Source organism: Chiloscyllium plagiosum, chromosome 15 (genome assembly GCF_004010195.1).
Source record: "Chiloscyllium plagiosum isolate BGI_BamShark_2017 chromosome 15, ASM401019v2, whole genome shotgun sequence".
In the NCBI taxonomy this organism is placed as follows: Eukaryota; Metazoa; Chordata; class Chondrichthyes; order Orectolobiformes; family Hemiscylliidae; genus Chiloscyllium; species Chiloscyllium plagiosum.
The window spans coordinates 15,865,152-15,884,462 of record NC_057724.1 but is presented as its reverse complement, the minus strand read 5'-3'; the positions used below and the strand labels follow the sequence as shown (position 1 = coordinate 15,884,462).

Genomic DNA, 19,311 nt, shown 5'->3' with positions numbered 1-19,311 from the left:
AACATAAAGAGGGCATTTGTTATCTTGATATCAGATTTATTAAATATAGTGTCTATGTCTATTTACATAGTTTGTTAGAACTGGTAAAACTCATGTAATTTGACATTTGAAACCTTTAAAAATGCTTTTTGAAATAGGTTATAAATCTCAACACCAAGTTATAGTCCAACAGGTTTATTTGGAAGTACTAGCTTTCAGAGCGCTGCTCCTTTATCAGGTAACTAGTGGGCAGGATCATAAGATACACAAGCTACAGCAAAAGAGCATAGTGTCATGCAACTGAAATGGTATATTAAACAAACCTAAATTGCTGTTAAGTCTTTTATCTTTTAGCATGGGTTGCAGGTATCAATTCATTAATATGTAAATCCCAGAACTTCTTTCATGTCACATTCCCGAGATAACTTAAAGTTTTATAAAAAGTGATGTCTCAGCTCAGACAATGCATTTAAAGGTGTGAGGTTAGAGCCTGTCTGTCTTCCAGTCTCGAGTCAGACTGTTCTTTTTCCAAAGTAGGAATTCATAAGATGTCACATAGATTGACTGCCTGTAGATTGTGTGCTTTTTGAACAAAATAGAATACATCTGCAAATACAGTTCTGCAAATGCAAATTCAACCTATATACCTATGTGTGTATGTGTGCGGGCGTGCATGTGAGAGGGAGAGTGTGTGCTTGAGTGTGACAGAGTATGAGCCTGTGAGAGGGTGTGTGTGTGTGAGAGAGTATATTGCGTAGTGAGGTCATTTGTACTGTGACGTGAACCCAAGGTCCCATTTAAGGTCACCCTCATGGATACTGAGCTTTGTTATCAGCCTCTGCTTGGCTGCTCTGCTTTGTTGCGTATCCCGAAATCTGTCTTAGAGGATGGTCACCTGAGATCCGAGGCCGAATGTCCCTGACTGGGAGGGAACTTCTCTGGCACCTCCACATTTTGAGATAGGGTTCACTTGAATGTCACAAACAAGAGTAAACCATCAGTGAAGGTGTGAGTGGTGACCATTATGTTCCCAATTAGTGTGACAGCATATTGAATAAACTAAACCTGCAATGATGCCCAAAGTATAAACTGCTTTAAATCCTGTCATAATTCAATGCAAAAGGCTCGTGTCTCTTAAAAATGCTCAGACATCTTTGCGATACTCCCTGCATTGCTTTTTGAAAAATAAAATGCACAAGCATAGAAAATAGAGAGTGATTATCAATATGAGTATAGTCTACTATGGCTGAAAAGTGGACGTTTGGCTTGAACATTATGTATGTGCAAAATCATGACTTTTTGGACCAGGAAAATAGAGTTGTTTTCCACATAGCCCTCAAAAGATTTCCAACACGCACTTTATAACAAGCTTTCAAGTCGGAACATCAGAGTTACGTGTATGTTGGTTTACCTGTTGCAAAACTTAGTTTTGACTTTTCTCTCAGGTCAGCAGATAAAGCAACATCACCAGGATCACCATACAGATGTCGTGTAAGTTTCAGTATTTAGGATTTATTTTAGTAAGTTTAATTATATACGGTATACTTTTCCATTTCTGTTATGTTGCTTCATTGTGAGTAGAGGTTTGTCTTGAGTCTTTTCCTGAGCTACCTTGGTACTTTGTTGACTTGGACTTGACTTGAGTCTAGGAGATTGAATGGTGTCAGGGACCCGATTCCATGATTCCCAACACCGTTCATGGGGTTTCCATTTTACACTGTATAGAATCATTGATTATCAACTGTCATAACAGGGTGTGTTTATCATTTAAAAGAAGCCAAAAAAATCATTCATTTGATAATGTTGCATTTTCCTGAAATCTTTTCACGAAAAGCCAATCAATCATGCAAACCTTTTAAGGTATTATGCATAGAAACTTCAAGTATTGAAAGCTTCTTTACCTTATGTAAATTAAAGTTGTGCATTTGACAGCAGAGATCAGAGCGACAGAGCTGTAATCAATTGATGTTTCCATGCAGCTCAGCTGTTTCAAGAATCTAATGGATGTTTGGTTCTCTGGTTAAATTGCACAACAAAGTTTGATCAGGAGGAGGTGCTGAGTCTCCATTTATTCTGGGAATGAAGATTGATATTCCCATTTTTTCTGCCATTTCTGTTTGGATTGCTGTTCTGTTTATGACAATGCTGATGCTTCAGTGTGAATATACATGTAGGACCACAGAGATTCATTTTTTAAGGATGTTGGTTTTCTGTCAGTGTTTACTTTGTTTCAGTCTACCGATGACAACCGCAGAGATAAGCATTAAAGTGTACTGTTTGCTATCCTTTCTTTCCATTGAATACCTCATTCCCCACCTCTACAACTATGGATATAAGTCTAAAGCATAGAAAACCACTGTTCGGCCCGTGATGTCTGCACCAATCAAAAACAAGCATCTAGCTTTTCTAATCCTATTTTCCAATCCTTGGTTCACAGCCTTGTTTGACCTGGCATCGCAACTGTACATCTAAATACTAAATGTGGCTGTTGAAGTTTCATTAGCTGTTCTGTATGCTATAAACCCACTTGAATATCAAACTTGTCATGAACTCCATGTTGACTGTGTTCATCTTACAATTTTAGTCAAGGTGCTAGCTCAAGGCAGAGCAGAACACTGTTGTCATAAAAGTAGTTATAGTATGTTTTGATAATCATGTACTCCTGTGTTTCTAAAGCATTTTATTGGTATTTGCTTAATTTTGTATTTATGTTTGTCTAAAGCTTTTCTATGTACATTTCAGTCTATGGGTCTTTCTGGTGAAGTTGAGAAGAAACTGGAGGTAACCAGTACAGATCAGAAATACACTGAGGCACAGCAGCATGCAAAATGGCGTCATGAAGAAAGGCGGCATATTAAACAAATGAGAAAAGATCATATGAAGGTATCTGAAGCTTTTTGCTAGGTTTTTGATTATCAAATGCCATTGCATTTAACTAGCACTTTTCATGGCGTCTAGACCTTTTGAGCTTCATATAAAGCAAATTACTTTTTGAAGTGTAACCTGTGCCATAATGTATGAAACATGACAGCTAATTTATGTTCAGTGAACTCTTAGAAACAACAGTATGATAATAACCGGGTAAACTTTATTTTTCTAAGTTAAAAATTGCACAACACCAGATTATAGTCCAACAGGTTTAATTGGAAGCACGCTAGCTTTTGGAGCGCCGCTCCTTCATCAGGTGATTGTCATTTTTCAGTGTTGATTGAAGGATGAATATTAGCCTGCATACCAGGGCTCTTTTACCGATTGGCCTCTTTCATACCTTTCAGGCTGATGAAACATTGGTCAAAGAAGGTCCAAACATGACTCTGACTCTGTACGAACCTAATTCTCTGTGCTGTTTATTATGTTGGCTAACCTGTGAAAAAGCACAAAACCTGTTGGGTGCAGCTCTAGTGCTTGGTGCTATCCAGGATAAAGCTGTCGTCATACACAAATATGCAGTCCCTCCACCATTGACCTTGGTAGCAGCATTGTGTACGATTTAAATGCAAGATGCACTGCAGAAGTTCACCAAGGCTCTTCAGAAGCATCTTAAAAACCCACGACCACTACCACCTAGAAGGTCAAAGGCAGCAGGTACTTGGGAGCACTACCACCTGTAAGTTCTCCTCCAAGCTACTCACTATCATAATTTGGAAATATATCGCCATATGTTGCAAACAAGTGGCAGATCAAATATAGTACAGAAAAGTACAACATGAGCACTTAGGCTAAAGGATAAGGAGAGACAGTATAGAATGACAATTCTGAAGAGTGGGCAGTGACAGAAGGACCTGGAAGTTATCGAAATAAACCTTTGAAGGCAACATATGGTTGGCAAACCGAAGAAGCTTCGAGATTCACAAAGAGAGGTATTGAATCCGAAAGCAGGAAAGTAATGCTAAACAACTATAGAATTCTGGTTAGGCCACAGCAAGAGCACTGCATCATGTTCTAGTCATTATACAGGTACACAATCCTTTATCCGACATCATCAGCTGTTTGTCAGAATTCGGAATTTTTCGGATTTCGGAACAAATGTAGCGCCCCATAATCAAACATGAATACTGCAGCCAAAACACATGAGTACTCTCACACTAAGTGGGATAAATAAAGAGTAGAAATACTACTACAATTTACTTATAGAGTAATATACTAATAAATGAAACACACGGACTATAAATACTTGAGGACATTTTATTTCCAGAAAATAAATTTCAAGAGAAAACATTAAGTAAAACTTAAACATGCACAGCTTCAGCAGTATGACAGGTGGCATTTTTAAAGACTTCACGTATCATCTGTATCGTTAACATAGTTTCCGTCTAAGCAATCTCTCTTTAATTGAGTAAACTGCCATAATTTCTTGCTTACTCATAAATTAATGTCGTTCAAGGCCAGCAATTAAATGATCACACACTTTCACCATATCATCTGTGGGGAATTTTTCACAGAGTCATCATTATCATTGATACTATCCTCACACGTATCTGTATTTAACTCTATTTCAGCAATTTTCCCATCACTGAAGGAATGCACAACAGGTGCATCATTGTCTATGTTCAGCATTTCTTTAATGTCAGCTTCATGTAATTTATTTACACTTTCATCCGATAAACTTCGTGCCTATGTTACAAGGTTTGCTATCATCTTTTTCTCATCAGTGACATTGAATCCTTTGAAGCCATCACCTGTAGGTTAATTTACATCAAACATCATTGTAGGTCACAGTCTGTGTCAAGCATTTGTTAATGTTGGTTTATCAACATCTTGCATGCATGAGCAACTGCATAAATAGCATTCTTCAGGAAGTCTGGGATTCCTAATCCTCTGTTGACTGCAGCAAGCATACCGTTTAAAAAATAGTCTTTATACTTGCTCTTCATGGAGCGTAAAATTCCTTGGTCACAAGGCTGTAATATAGATATCACATTAAAGGGCAAGTAAATGCCGAAAACATTACATTTCTCAAGAAGTTCGGCAGGGGTATGTGCGGAGCGGTTGTCAGGAACAATAACATTTTTCAGTTTTCTTCCAGTCCAGCTTGCCTGCAATGAGCTCTTGCCACTGGTGCAAAGTGGTTACCGAACCAGTTGAAAAATATCTCTCTGGTCATCCATGCTTTCTTGTTTGCATAATTGGCACAGGTAAATTCTGTATGCCTTTCAGACATCTTGGCTGTTTGCTTTTTCCAATCGCTCCCAACTTCACCTTGTGTGTGCCTGCAGTATTGGCACACCCAAGAATAGTTAACTGTCCTGAGTATCCTTAAAACTTGTTGGTGCTCTCTTGTCAGTCATTGTTCATGTTTTTCTAGGGATGTAGCGTCAGTAGAGAGCTATTTCATCAGCATTGTAAATTTGTTCAGGACTCTGGCTTTTGTCAGATGTTATCTTGGCAAATTCGTCAATATAATTTTCAGCTGTTTCTGAATCAGCAGAAGCCTTTGAACCACAGATTTTCAGATATTTTAGATATTTTCAGTTACGCTGCTTAAATTTCTGCAGCCAACCTTCTGAATATTGACACACTCCTTCAATGTTCAGTTCTTTATGATATATTCTAGCTTGTTTCATGGCCAATAAATGGCACGGTGGCTCAGCGGTTAGCACTACTGCCTCACAGTACCAGGGTCCCAGGTTCGATTCCAGCCTCGGGCGACTATCTGTGGAGTTTGCACAATCTCCCCATATCTGCGTGGGTTTCTTCCGGGTGCTCCAGTTTCCTCCCCCAGTCCAAAGATGTGCAGGTCAGGTGAATTGGCCATACTAAATTGTCCGAAGCGTTAGGTACATTAGTCAGAGGGAAATGGGACTGGGTGGGTTACTCTTCGGAGGGTCGGTGTGGACTGGTTGGGCCGAAGGGCCTATTTCCACACTATAGGGAATCTAATCTAATCAAAAAGAAACCAGTCAGTGGCGTATGTTCACTTCTTCATTGTCAAGTTCACTTCATCAACATTGTTAAGATCTTCATTTTTTTGCACTATGCTGTGTTTTCCTATTTTACATTAGTTTATGGTCATCACTGTTATCATAAAACTCCAGTAACTTTCTGTTTCTTTAAATCATGTACAGTGGTAGTTCTGAAACCATAGTCTTCAGTAAGATGCAGCACAGACAGCACGATCAAATGTCTGCAATAACTCCACTTTCTGTGTTATTGATAATGTTAAATGCTCCCTATCCTGTTTATTATTATTACGTATAGGTGTATCTGCAGCTCCTTTAGGCATTTTCACAAGGAAATTAAATGTGATTAACCTGGGGGAAAAAGAATACAGATGATGCCTGCAGCACTTGGGTCGAGTGGATGTGGACTTTGCATTCCAAACAAACCTTGTTATGCAGACATGACTGACGCTTCACACTCCATGAAATTTGGATTTCGGAGCTTTTCGGATTTTGGAAAGGATTGTGTACTTGTACTTTAAATATGATATAAAGCTGCTTGAGAAGGTGCAGATGAGTTTTATCAGATTGGATTCGATGATGAAGGGCTTCGCAGGGTAAATGCTGAGAGGATATTTCCCTTCGTGGGAGAGTCTAGGACCAGAGGGCATGTTGTCAGAATAAATGGGTACAAATTTAAGACAGAAATGAGGAGGAATTTCTTCTCTTGAGCGTTGAGACTTTAGAACTCCATGCCAGAGGGTGCAAAGTCCTTCTGCATATTTAAGGCTGTGATAAATAGATTCTTGATCAGTAAAGGAGTGAAGTGTTCTGGGGAAAGTGCATCTAAGGAATGTCTGATTGGCGCTGCTCCTGTTTGAGTGGTGGAGCAGGCTCAAGGAGACAAACGGCCAATTCTTGTACCTATTTCTAATATTGTTTAAAATTTGGCTGCATTGGGTTGGAAAAGCTGCAGCTGTTCTTCGTCAAGCAGAGTAGGTTGAAGGGAAATTTGATGAAGATGTACAAGATAGGCTTGTAGAAGACAAACAAAGAAAAGCTGTTCCCATAAATTGTAGAAAAACCAGATACCATGGCTTTAAGCTTCTTATAAAGCAATATGTGCGAATAGCATTTTTACACGCTGAGAGTCATCATAGTCTAGAGTGGTGCCAGAAATGAAGGCAGTCAACGATTTCTAAAATAAATTAGAAAGGGACTTAAGCGAAATAAACTTGCAGGAAAATGGGATTAATTGGGTTTCCCTACAGAAGTGGATTTCTTCATGCTGTGAATTATAATTCTGTGTCTCTAAATACGTTGTAGTTTCTCCTGATGCACAATCTTTATGATTATCAAATATATCAGCCCCTTTCATTATTGCGTGGCAAAATATGTGTTCCAAACTGGGCTGATGAAACAATCTTGGCTATAGAGATGTTGAATTTTAATTGCTGACTTGCAAAGCAAGTGAAGAATTCTGTGAAAGCAATGAGTATTTCTCGTAACACCCAAATAATAATGTTTGCTGCCAAAGTCATATTTTGCAATCACTTTCATAGATGAGTTAAAGGATTTAGAATGGATAATCCTGCCAAATATTTGTGCTTGGTTGTGATTGACACTGACCAGAGCATCTCTCTTAGTCAGCCTAACAAATTTATTACCTTCAGTGCCTCAGCAACTGAAGTTGCATTTGTTAAATGTAATTAATGCGTTATCTAAAATGAACACTTAAGAGTTTCAGCACCACTGGAGGCTGAGTTTGATTTTACTCTTTTAAGTCATTGCAAGCAAAGTTTAAACTACAAACTTGGTGGACTACAACAACAAAGCATCCCTTTATTACTGTCAATCATTTGACTATCTGCTGTTAAAACTCCTGCATTACTGTGCATCTGATACCTTACTATGTGTTTAATATATTGCAAATGAGATACTTAGATAATATTTACATTGAGTATTTTAGAAAAGTTATTTTATAAAATGTGACTAAGTTTTTGTTAATGTATTGTACCTCGTTTCTCTTGACAGCTAAAATCTTCAAAGAAAAACAAAGGGGAATTTGAATATGAAAATGAAGTATGTATTTGACTACTTGTTCAAAATATTCTTAAATATTTTTAACTAAGCTTTTTCGGGATAGCTAGAAATGGCTTGAAGTTTAGCATGTTTGTTTTTAATTGTAAAATTGATTGAAATCAATCAGGATATATTCAATTCAATTGGAAGCTGTTGAATTTAATGATTGCTATCCTTGTTGATTTTAGCATGAATACAGCATGAATTGAATTGATCTTCATTAGCTTTGCAGTATCTTTATGTATATTTAACCTTACAAATGATTAGTATCCCATTCACCAGATTTCTTTTGATCTAAATCCGCAAAGGAGCTTTTTAGCCGTTGAGCACATCGAGTAGAATAGTATTTAACTCTAAATCTGTATAACTTCTATGCAGGTGGTATTGCTTCAAATTTTCACAAAGTGTATTGTTTGGATGTTGGAAAGATTTACTGTGACAGTTCTGAGCCTTGGCAAATGCAGTTCTGATTATGCTTTTGGAGCAGGTTATTCCCTCTGGATTTAATTTGGGAACAACATGTTAAGAAAACTGCTTCAGCAGCATCTTTTCTGATCTTGAAACAGCAATGCATACTATTTTTCACCACCCTAACTCGAAATATAACTTCTAAATTATCAAATGGATATGAAACTTCCACAATATTTTAGCTCCAAAGAATCTCATTTTAGTATTTCTTGCAGAACTATATTGATACTTGATTACATTTTACTTCAAGTGATCCTGAATGTCATCAAGAAGACCAATTATGAAAATTGAAGTAAAAATAAAGCAGATGAAGTTTGGTTACAATCACTGAAACCTTTGTTTAGTGCAGTTGAATTCTGTTGAGGATTGGTACAAAGCTCAACGTCTCAATTCCCTTTCAAATTGAATGACTTTCTCCCAATCTCTGTGCCTAGTAGTATATTTTATGTATACTAGGGAGTTACATTGTTGCATATACATTATTGCACTAGCCATGTGCCTCTTGTTGGGTAGTAAAATACCTATGAACTCAACTGTGAGAAAAATAATCACAAGATTTCCTTTTCATCTGAAATGAAGCAAAGTAGTGGCAAGATAGTGCAGAAGCTGAGCTCAGCATTATAACTAGTGTGTTCCATTACAGATACAGTCTCTGGGTAGCCATCTCTTTAGCTTAGAAAGACATCTTACTCATTCGGAGACCAGCTGATCAGAGATCCCATTGAACTGTAAATAGATTTATAATCTATAAATTAGTTCCCTCAAACATTTGATTAGTTTTGACTTTGTTACCTCAAGATAAAATGAACTAGCAATTCATGAATTTGACTGCTGGTTGTACTGTATTCACTTTGGCACTGAAAATCACATTTGCTCAAGAATTAAAATAAGAATTATATTTGTCACGAATATTACAGCAACTCGATACTGCTACTGCAAATAATGAGAGAACATACAACATTACAGTGCAGTACAGGCCCTTCGGCCCTCAATATTACTTTGCCCTGTCATATTAATCTGAAGCCCATCCCACCTATACTATTCTATGTACGTCCATATGCCTGTCCAATGATGACTTAAATGCACTTAAACTTGACGAATCTATTACCGTTGCAGGCAAAGCATTCCATACCCTTACTACTGTCTGAGTAAAGAACCTACCTCTGACATCTGTCTTATACCTATCTCCCCTCACTTTAAAGTTGTGTCCCCTCGTGTCCCCGTACTAGGAAAAAGGCTCTCCCTGTCCACCCTATCTAACCCTCTGATTATCTTGTATGTCTCTAAGTCACCTCTCAACCTTCTCTCTAACGAGAACAGCCTCAAGGCCTTCAGCCTTTCCTCGTAAGACATTCCTTCTATATCGGGCAACATCCTAGTAAATCTCCTCTGCACCCTTTCCAAAGCTTCCACATCCTCCTCATAATGCGGTAACCAGAACTGTACACAATACTCCAAGTGTGGTCACACCAGAGCTTTGTACAGCTGCGGCATAACCTCCTGGTTCCGGAACTCAATCCCTCTATTAATAAAGGCCAAAACACTGTATGCCTTCTTAACAACCCTGTCAATCTGGGTGACAACTTTCAGGGATAAGACAGAGATCTCTCTGATCATCTGCACTCCCAAGAATCTTACAGTTAGCCCAGTACTTTGCATTCCGATTACTCCAAATTGTATCACCTCACACTTGTCCACATCAAACTCCATTTGCCACCTCTCAGCCCAGCTCTGCATCCTATCTATGTCTCTCTGCAACCTACCACATCCTTTGTCACTATCCACAACTCCACCGACCTTAGTGTCGTCTGCAAATTTACTAACCCACCCTTCTAAGCCCTCATCCAGGTCATTTATAAAAATGATGAACAGCAGTGGACCCAAGACCGACCCTTGCGGTACGCCACTAGTAACTGGACACCAAGATGAACATATTCCATCAACTACAACCCTCTATTTTCTTTCAGCGAGCCAATTACTGATCCAAACTGCTATGGTCTCCCACAATCCCATTCCTCTGCATTTTGTATAATAGCCTAGTGTGGAGAATCTTATCGAACGTCTTGCTGAAATCCACATACACCATATCAACCGGTTTACTCTCCTCTACCTGTTTAGTCACTTTGTCAAAAAACTCAATAAGATTCGTTAGGCATGACCTACCTGCACAAAACCATGCTGACTGTCCCTGATCAGATTATTCTTTTCTAGATCGTTATAAATCCTATCTCTTATAACCTTTTCCAACACTTTACCAGCAACTGAAGTGAGACTCACTGGTCTGTAATTACCAGGGTTGTCTCTACTACCCTTTTTGAACAAGGGAACCATATTTGCTATCCTCCAGTCCTTAGGCACTATTTCTGTAGACAATGATGATTTAAAGATCAATGCCAAAGGCTCGGCAATCTCTTCCCTTGCTTCCCAGAGCATCCTAGGATAGATCCCATCCGGCCCAGGGGACTTGTCTATTTTCACACTGCAGTATTTCTAATACCTCTTCTTTGTGAACCTCAATCTCTTCTAGTCTCGATGCAAGTATCTCTGTATCTTAATTGCTGACATTTTCATTTTCTAAAGTGAACACTGTCGAAAAATATTTATTTAGTGCTTCCCCTATCTCCTCTGACTCCACACACAACTTTCCACTATGATCCTTGATTCACCCTAATTTAACTCTCGTCATTCTTTTATTCCTGACATACCTATGGAAAACCTTAGAGAGAAAAGTGACTATGACCCATTTCACTTTTTGATGTGCTACTTTTCTCTGAAGAAAATAAAGACCACCTCTTCTAAGAATTATATCTCTTCCCCCATTTTCCTATTTTGACCTGCTGCCCTAGCATTCAATTACTACATCTATAAGCAGCTGCTGTGAAATGGCAGATGAAAGAAAATATGTTACAACTATTTTGAGTCTGGTTCTGTCTTGATATTTTTCATTCTGTTTCAAATAGTTGGTGAAATTATTTTCCTGACAGTATTATTTGTAACATTTCCTTCATTTAATAATTTACCCTGGTTAATTTACTTCTGTTTTCACTCCTACAGTCTGATAATGAAACTACACATGTGCCTTCATCTTCTGTTCAAATCATAAATTCATTTCCTTCTGCCCAGGCAACATCCAGTGTATCATATGAGGTATTGTTACTGCGTTTGTTATTACCTTTCTCACTCTTCAAACGTTTTCACAGAGACACTTATCTTTCAGAGCAATTTCCACAGGATCAGTAGATTAATCTTCCCTGTGTAGCTTGCTTCAGTTTGTTTTTATCATTTTCCTTGAAGCTTACGGTTGAAAAGTTCATTCTGTTTATATTACATGTCCTTTAATGTTAGATGTGAACAGGAAATATATTTGGACAGGAAACAATTTAATGCTAAATCTATATTGCCTTTATTGTCTCCCCATCTTAGGTGAAGGGCAAGTGCTTTGCTCTCTACTCTGGAAAAAATCTGCTTTGACGTTAACAACCTGTGCGAATGAAAGTGTCTTATGATAATTTCCTTCATTTGTTAGATTTTTCCTTTCCCTGGAAAAGTACAGTATCTTTGCTTAGCAGGGCCCTGCAGGGTCAAAAGAAGGTTGCAATCTGCCAAACTGTATAATACGTCAAGCTATCCACCAGCCACAACACTTCATTTCTTGCATATGGATTTCTGTTTTGCTAAAATGCTGTGGAAAATGATATTTATTTGTTTTATTATTGCAAATAATTAATAGTGTAATTGAAATCCAGTTTTAAAGAAACATCCTTAAGAATCCCCGATAGCTTAGTGAGATTCTTTTTCAATGAGTAGCTGAGTCCAACCAATCAGGACCAACATTTGATCATGCACTATGCTTTTAGATGATATCAGCACTGTTTCACTTTGCTGGATTGGCAGTCCTTGTAAAGTCCAGCATTTATTATGCATTCCTGATTACGTTTGTGAAGTTAATGGCGAGCTGCCTTGAACCACTTTTGTCTTTGCAGTACTGATTACCAAAGGTGCTCTGAACAATGAGTCCCAGGATTTTAACTTATCAGTAATGGAGGAACAGCAATAAATTACTATGATGCATGTCTTAGAGGGAAAGTGAAGTGACGGTGGTCAAATCTGCTTGCTCCCCTTGCTTTTCCAGATCAGTTTTTGTGCTGTCAAAGGAACTCAGATGAATTGATGTAGTCCATCAATATTTTCAGCAGTTTGCTACTTAATGGGTAACTAACTGACTGTTAGGGTAGTAATTGGTTGGTTCTGTCCTGTCCAGTATTTTGTGGACAGGGTTTGTTGTGGCAAGATATCCTTCAATTGATGCTAATGTTGTTGTTGTACTGAAACACCTTGGCTAGTGGCACAGATAGTTCTGGAACACGTTTTTTCAAACCATTTCAGCTGGAATGTGGGGCCCTAGCATGTGTTACAATCTGTGCACTCGGATGTTTTTTGATATCACATGGAATGAATAGACTTGTTGAATCCTGGCATATTTTGATGTTGGGCATCTCAGGACAGGTTATCTGTCTTTGCATTACCATGACTGTGCTACACCATCCTTGAGGATTGGGCTGTTTGGTTATGGAGGCGGTGGCGCACGACATTTTGGAACATCATCTCAGTGTGGAGAGAACTCTGTCTCTAAAAGAACCACTCTATATAATAATTACTCTTAGCATTAATTTCATGTGTAGAAGCAATTTTGAGAGAGAGATTGGTGAGCTTGGATAGCTTTTTCCCTTGTGTAGGTTATCTCACCATTTGTTGCAGACTCAAGCTGGCAAGTATGCCTTTAAGGACTCTATCAATCCAGTCAGTAATGGGGCTACCAAGCCACAGTTATGTTCAACATAAAATGTCATTATGGACCAGGCCAGATCCCCTCAAAACATTTCAAGAAGGTAACCCAGACCCTAACTTTTCTAGTTGTTTTAAGCAAATGTAAAGTGGATATTTCAGGAGTGACGCAGCTGGCCTAACCACTCAGTTTTAAATAAAACATGGCCCAGGAAGGTGACTTGGGCTTGGGCAAATTCACTTTCAGCCAGGTTTATTACCAAGCCTGGCTCCTGAAGTCAATCAAACAATTCCGATAAATGCTGCAAATATTCCTTTCATGTGTGACTAAATATCACTAGGTTATCGATATAAGTTACACAATTGAGTAATCCGGCAATGAGTTTATTGGTTAATCTTTGAACTGTGGCTAGTGCATTTTTTTATACCAAATGGCATAACTTTAAATTGATAGTCCATTTGGTATTATGAAAGTCAAAATTGTCTTTGCTTTTGTGGGCAATGGTACCTGCCAGTTCCTCTGAGCAAGTCCAACTTAAAAATATAAGTTGCTTGTCCCATCTTTTCCACGTTTGGAAAATGGTGTTGAATCTGAAATGCATCAGTCTTTGTATCTGCATTGACATGGTCCACACACAACCGTTGAGTACCATCTGGCTTTGGCACCATAACTATGGGTGTCTACCAGTCACTCTAACGCCCTTCGATTATGTCGTCTTGGAGAATGCGTTCAACCTCCTTTTGAACTTGTGCCAACTTTCGAGTGTTATGCCTGAAAGGATGTTGCTTAATCGGAACAGCATTTCCTACATCAGCATCATGCACAATTAGTACTTGCCAGGATATTTCCACATATCTACTCATGTGATAGCAATACTCTTTCAGGTCATCTTGATTTTCCTCTGGAAGGTCACTTGGTAATTTATCCCAAATTTTGATAACTTTCTCATTGTCCAATTTAATTTGAGGAATGTCCAATTCAGAATCCTGTGAACTTCTTTTAATCTGTGTTGTAACCAGTAACAGTCTCTTTTTTGCTTTCCTTTACTGTCAAAATACCTTGTGAGCATATTCACATGGCACACTGAGATTTCTTTTTTATGGAGTCCTTATCAAATAGTTCACATCACTCGATCTCCTTTCAATTTGATAAGGTCCACTAAACCTTGCTTTTAAAGGCTCACCTATCACTGGAAGTCACACTAACACCTTATCTCCGATAGCAAATTTGAGTGTTTTGGATTTCTCATCTGCTTCCTGGTCCATTATATACTCTGATACTTTTAAATGCTCTTTAGCCAATTTTCTCCGCTCTTTTTAATTGTTTCCTAAAATTTGACATACAGTCCAAATGTCGACTCTGAACTATGACTTACCAATTTCTCCTTTATTTTAGCGGTTGTCTCACTTCATATCCAAAAACTAATTCAAATGGACTGAATTTGGTTGATTTATTTGGCGCATCTTTGATGGAAAATTGTTCAAACTGAATTCTTTTATCCCAATCATCTCAATACTTTTGACTACAAGCCCTCAACATGGCCTTTAATGTCTGATGCCACCTTTTAGCATTCCTTGCGAATCTGGATGGTATGCAGTAGATTTGAATTGTTTTATTCCTATGCTGTCCATAACATCCTTAGTTTTATTGTGAAGTTTGATCTTTGATTTGATTGTATCTCTCTAGATAGTCATCTCTAGTGAAAAATTTGAGTAACTCCTCCACAATCCTTTTAGCTGTCAAATTGCATAATGGAATGGCCTCTGGAAGACATCCAAACTGTCAACAAATATTGATTCCCACTTTTTATTTGGGGTGGGGTTTCTGCACAATCGATTAAGACTCTTGTAAAAGTTCCTCAAATGCAGGAATGAGTTTTTTAAAAATGTGCAGGTTTTATAACCTATATAATTGAGCACTTCTTGTCTTGCTGTGAATTCCTGTTACTGGCACTTCTTCCGGCAGTAGTCCATCAAAAGTACATATTTCCTCATCTTTCAACATCAAAGATTGAGAAGATTCTGTATCTCTTAATATTGTAACCTATTTACCTACTGCTACTGGCCTAAACTTTATCTTCACAAATATATGGTTTAAGAAGATCTGGCATTTCCTCCTTAACCAACCACCAACCAGGTTGTACATTATGGTGCAGCTTTTTAGTCTCCAAAACCAGTTTGGAACGACAGAACAAATCCTAGAAAGAGACCCCAATCCATTAAGGACCAGGCCAGATCCCCTCTAAACATTTCAAGAAGATAGCCCAAACCCTAACTTTTCTAGTTGTTTTAAGCATGTCTAATGTGGATATACCAGGAATGATGCAGCTGGCCCAACCACGCCGTTTTAAACAAAACAAAATTTTATTTATACACAAACAAAAGAAAACCAAATTTAGAATAGCATAACTATTTGAAACCCAATCGACTCTATCGCAACTTAATGATGCTGTTCCAAATACTTGCAACATCCCCATAAACAAACTCTTGGCTAATAAGCTAAAATCAAACATAGATTCTTCCAGGAGAGATGTCAGAGAGAGAGAGAGAGAGAAAATTGGCATGGAGCTGATTTTTTGACGAGCAGTCTCATAAACTGCTTGCTAAAACCAAACCAAAGCCTTAAATGGGAGAACTGGCCACTCCCCATTCATTGTACAAATATTTTAAAAGAAAGAGTTAAAAGAATCTGAAGTAGGTAATTCCAGACATATCAGAACCTCAGATTTTATGACCCCTCTGAAAAAAGAAACCAAGGACAACATAACCTTGTTAAAGGGGCAGCATCAGCACACTCTACTTTGTGCAGGGATGTAAATGCCCTTGTTGTCCTCTCTGCTGCTTCCAATGAGTGCTCAACGTAGAGGAATGAGTTTTAGTTGAGGGAGGGAAATTGGTGGCAATCAGCAGGCAATTTCCATGTCCACATTTGACGTGATTTTGAGGTCTGGAGTTAATGTTGAGGTCTCCTGGTATCCTTCACGTGGACTGTTTATCACTGCCAAATCTGTCACTGGATATGGCACGATGACAGAAGATGTTGGGACATTGACTGTAAGATATATTGTATATACTTGAGTAATAATCAAACTTTTTGACTACCTTTTAAGTTTAAATTTATGGTGGTCGACTATTACTGGATAATACTTTTGAGGGACTGAAATTTATGCCCGTCAAAATTCATACTGTATCATTAGCAGTAAGCCAACTGATCTCTAAATGAAGAAAGGGGGGAAAAATGTAATTCTGAAAACCTGGAGCAGATCACAACAGCCAGCGGACTGGAAGACTGGGAACAGCGCGGAGCAACCAGCAAACTGGAAAGCTGGAGTTAGATGTGACAACTGGCACACTGACTCATAAACGTTGATCTATTATCTGTGAATAACTGAAGTTGATTTTTACATGAAATATATGGAAGATTCCAGGTTATTTGGCCAAAAATAGGAGGTCAACTTTTACATGAGATCGACTATTACTCAAGTATATGCTATAATTCTGAATATGACTGCCAGGCTGTTTGAATAGTCTGTGGAGCAGCTCTTCCAATTTATATCGCACGCCAGCTGCTGTGTTATTATTTAAGCTCATTGTCTCCAGAGGAATCATTGCAGGCTCCAAGATTACTTATCTAGTATGAGGAACGTCTAGTCCTTGCCCAACTGAATTTGTAATGGCTCTATATAGTTGGTTTCTGCACCTCTAGATTTGGGAGGGGAGAGTAGCAGGTTTCATGATGCAGATTTGCTAGTTTGTAATCCTTGCTGAAAATGGGTGTGAACATTGAATAAGAATCTGTATAATCCTCATTGATGTTGAATATCCTGAGGATTTCTACTGGTGCACATGAAAATTGCCCACTCGAATGGAGTAGTGTATATTTGAAAATATATTTGTGTTAATAGAAATCACCGGAAATTTTGTTTTGAAATGCTGGAGTTTGACATTTTGAAAGTTTTTGGAATTGAAGCTGTGATAGCGCAATAAAGAGCATGTGACCTAGTTTAACAAACAATTTTGTATTCTTTTACAGGAGGATGATCGTTCCACTCAACCCTCATCAGTACCTTTTGGTCTCAAGCCTAGATCAGGTAAGTCATGTAGTTATTTCTTCGGAATTTTTCTACTTTCTGAATGCAACTAATTTCCACATAGGAATTTATTTGATTCAGATGAAAGATTAGTTGTTTGATGCTTCATTTTCACATAAGTAAGTTATATATTCAACCTGAGCTAGAATAAACTGAAATCCTGAAACTTGGTGGCTATCTCTCTCATCAAATTCATAACTGAAACACATTGATATTCAAGAATATTTAAGCCAATATCTTCAGATCTAGAACAACTAAAAATCTATTTTGCAAACAAATACAGGAATATCTGACTTGAAATTTCTCTATCTTATAGCAAAATGGGTAGTTTCCCTTTCAGGCGATAGCCTATTTCTCTGGTATGTTCAGAAATGACCTTATAATTTAACTTGTAGCAAAAATTTAATTCATTAAAATTAATCTAATGCAAGTACCCTTTAAGTTACATTCAAATAGTGAAATATGTATAGCTTCTTCATAAATGTAGAAGTTAATCATTATAAATGACAAGATGAAAATAATTGATTAATACTTGTATGCAGATATTGAGGTCTACTGGGATTGTTTGGGTAGGTAAAGGTATTGCTGTATACTTTTCTTAAAAAACAAAAGCTTTCTAATGGAAAATAGCCTATTTTTGCATAAAATATTTCCAAGTATTCTGTGTTCCATTAAACTTCCCGACCCTTTTGCTTAAATTCTAGATACATAATATGCTGTTACTTGCTGTGTGCTATGGTTAGGGCATGTATCTGTTGTAAATCTCCCCTTGCATATTTAGTTTTTCAAAGAAATCTTTCTGCAGAAAATTGTTTAACATGTGACCTAAAAATGATCTCTGTCCTTGTGACATATCACTCATTATATCCTGCCAACCTGAAAAAAGACCCATTTAGACCTACTTCCCCTCCTTTTAACCAACCACTCTTCTCTCCATATATGCTACTGGGTACACCATGCATATAAATAACAGTGAGTATCGTTAGTTCCACTGTTATTTTATCACCCAATTATGAACTGCCATATAATGTTTAAGAAACAAAGATCTGATAGAATTAGCAGCAATGTTTCTTGCCATATGCCATTCTATATTTTGAAACTAAGTGGCACTGAACAAGTATGGCAAAGCATCTTTGAATCTTTAAATGGGGTCCATTAGCTGAATTGTCTGGATGGCTAGTTTGCAATGCAAAGTAATACCACCAGTGCAGGCTTAATTTCCGTACTACTTGAGATCACCATGGAGGCTCTGCTATCTGAACCTTATTGTTTGCTTGAGGTATAGTAACCCTCAGGTTAAACTCTCCACCAGTTGTGACTCTGTAATGAGAGGTCAATTCATGGTCCTCTGGGACGATGGCAACTTTCACATATAGCAGCACATGTTGGACATCCTGCTTGCAAAACATGCTGGATGCTCACATGAATTCTTTTTTTCATTCACTTATGGGTTGTGGGTGTTGCTGGCTGCTTGTTGCCCTTGCAAAGGGTGGTGGTGACCTTCTTTATTGAACCATTGCAGTCCACATGCTGTAAGTTGACCCAGAATGCCCTGTGATATGGAGCTCAACCATGTATAAAACAGAAGCCACAGAAGAATAGAGTCTAGATTAGAGTGGTGCTGGAAAAGCACCGTAGGTCAGGCAGCATCTGAGGAGCAGGGAAATCGTCGTTTTGGGCAAAAGCCCTTCATCAGGAATGAAGGCAGAGAGTTTCTGGGGTGGAGAGATAAATAGGAGGGGGTTGGGGCTGGGAGGAAGGTAGCCAAGAATACAATAGGTGGATGGAGTTGGAGATGAAGGTGATAGGTCGGAGAGGAGGAGCAGATAGGTGGGAAGGAAGATCGGTAGGTAGGACAGGTCATGAGGACGGTGCTGAGCTGGAAGATTGGAACTGGGGTAAGGTGCTGGAAGGGGAAATGAGAAAACTGGTGAAGTCCACATTGATGTCCTGGGGTTGAAGCATTCCAAGGTGGAAGATGATGGTGGTAAGGGAGTGGCAATGGAGGAGGTCCAGGACCTGCATGT

The 19,311-nt window shown here is 38.3% G+C and overlaps 1 protein-coding gene across 4 annotated transcripts in view; it reads left to right on the top strand.

The window, feature by feature from the left end:
• lrch2 (leucine-rich repeats and calponin homology (CH) domain containing 2) overlaps positions 1–19,311 on the top strand; it is a 154,105-nt gene that overhangs the window by 109,059 nt on the left and 25,735 nt on the right. For 3 of the 4 annotated variants that reach the window (XM_043704469.1, XM_043704470.1, XM_043704472.1), the window contains 5 exons: positions 1,425–1,470; positions 2,722–2,862; positions 7,893–7,940; positions 11,463–11,555; positions 17,227–17,284. In XM_043704469.1, the coding sequence (XP_043560404.1) occupies positions 1,425–1,470; positions 2,722–2,862; positions 7,893–7,940; positions 11,463–11,555; positions 17,227–17,284 (386 nt within the window). The remainder of the gene's footprint in view (positions 1–1,424; positions 1,471–2,721; positions 2,863–7,892; positions 7,941–11,462; positions 11,556–17,226; positions 17,285–19,311) is intronic. The other variant, XM_043704471.1, reaches the window with a different exon arrangement.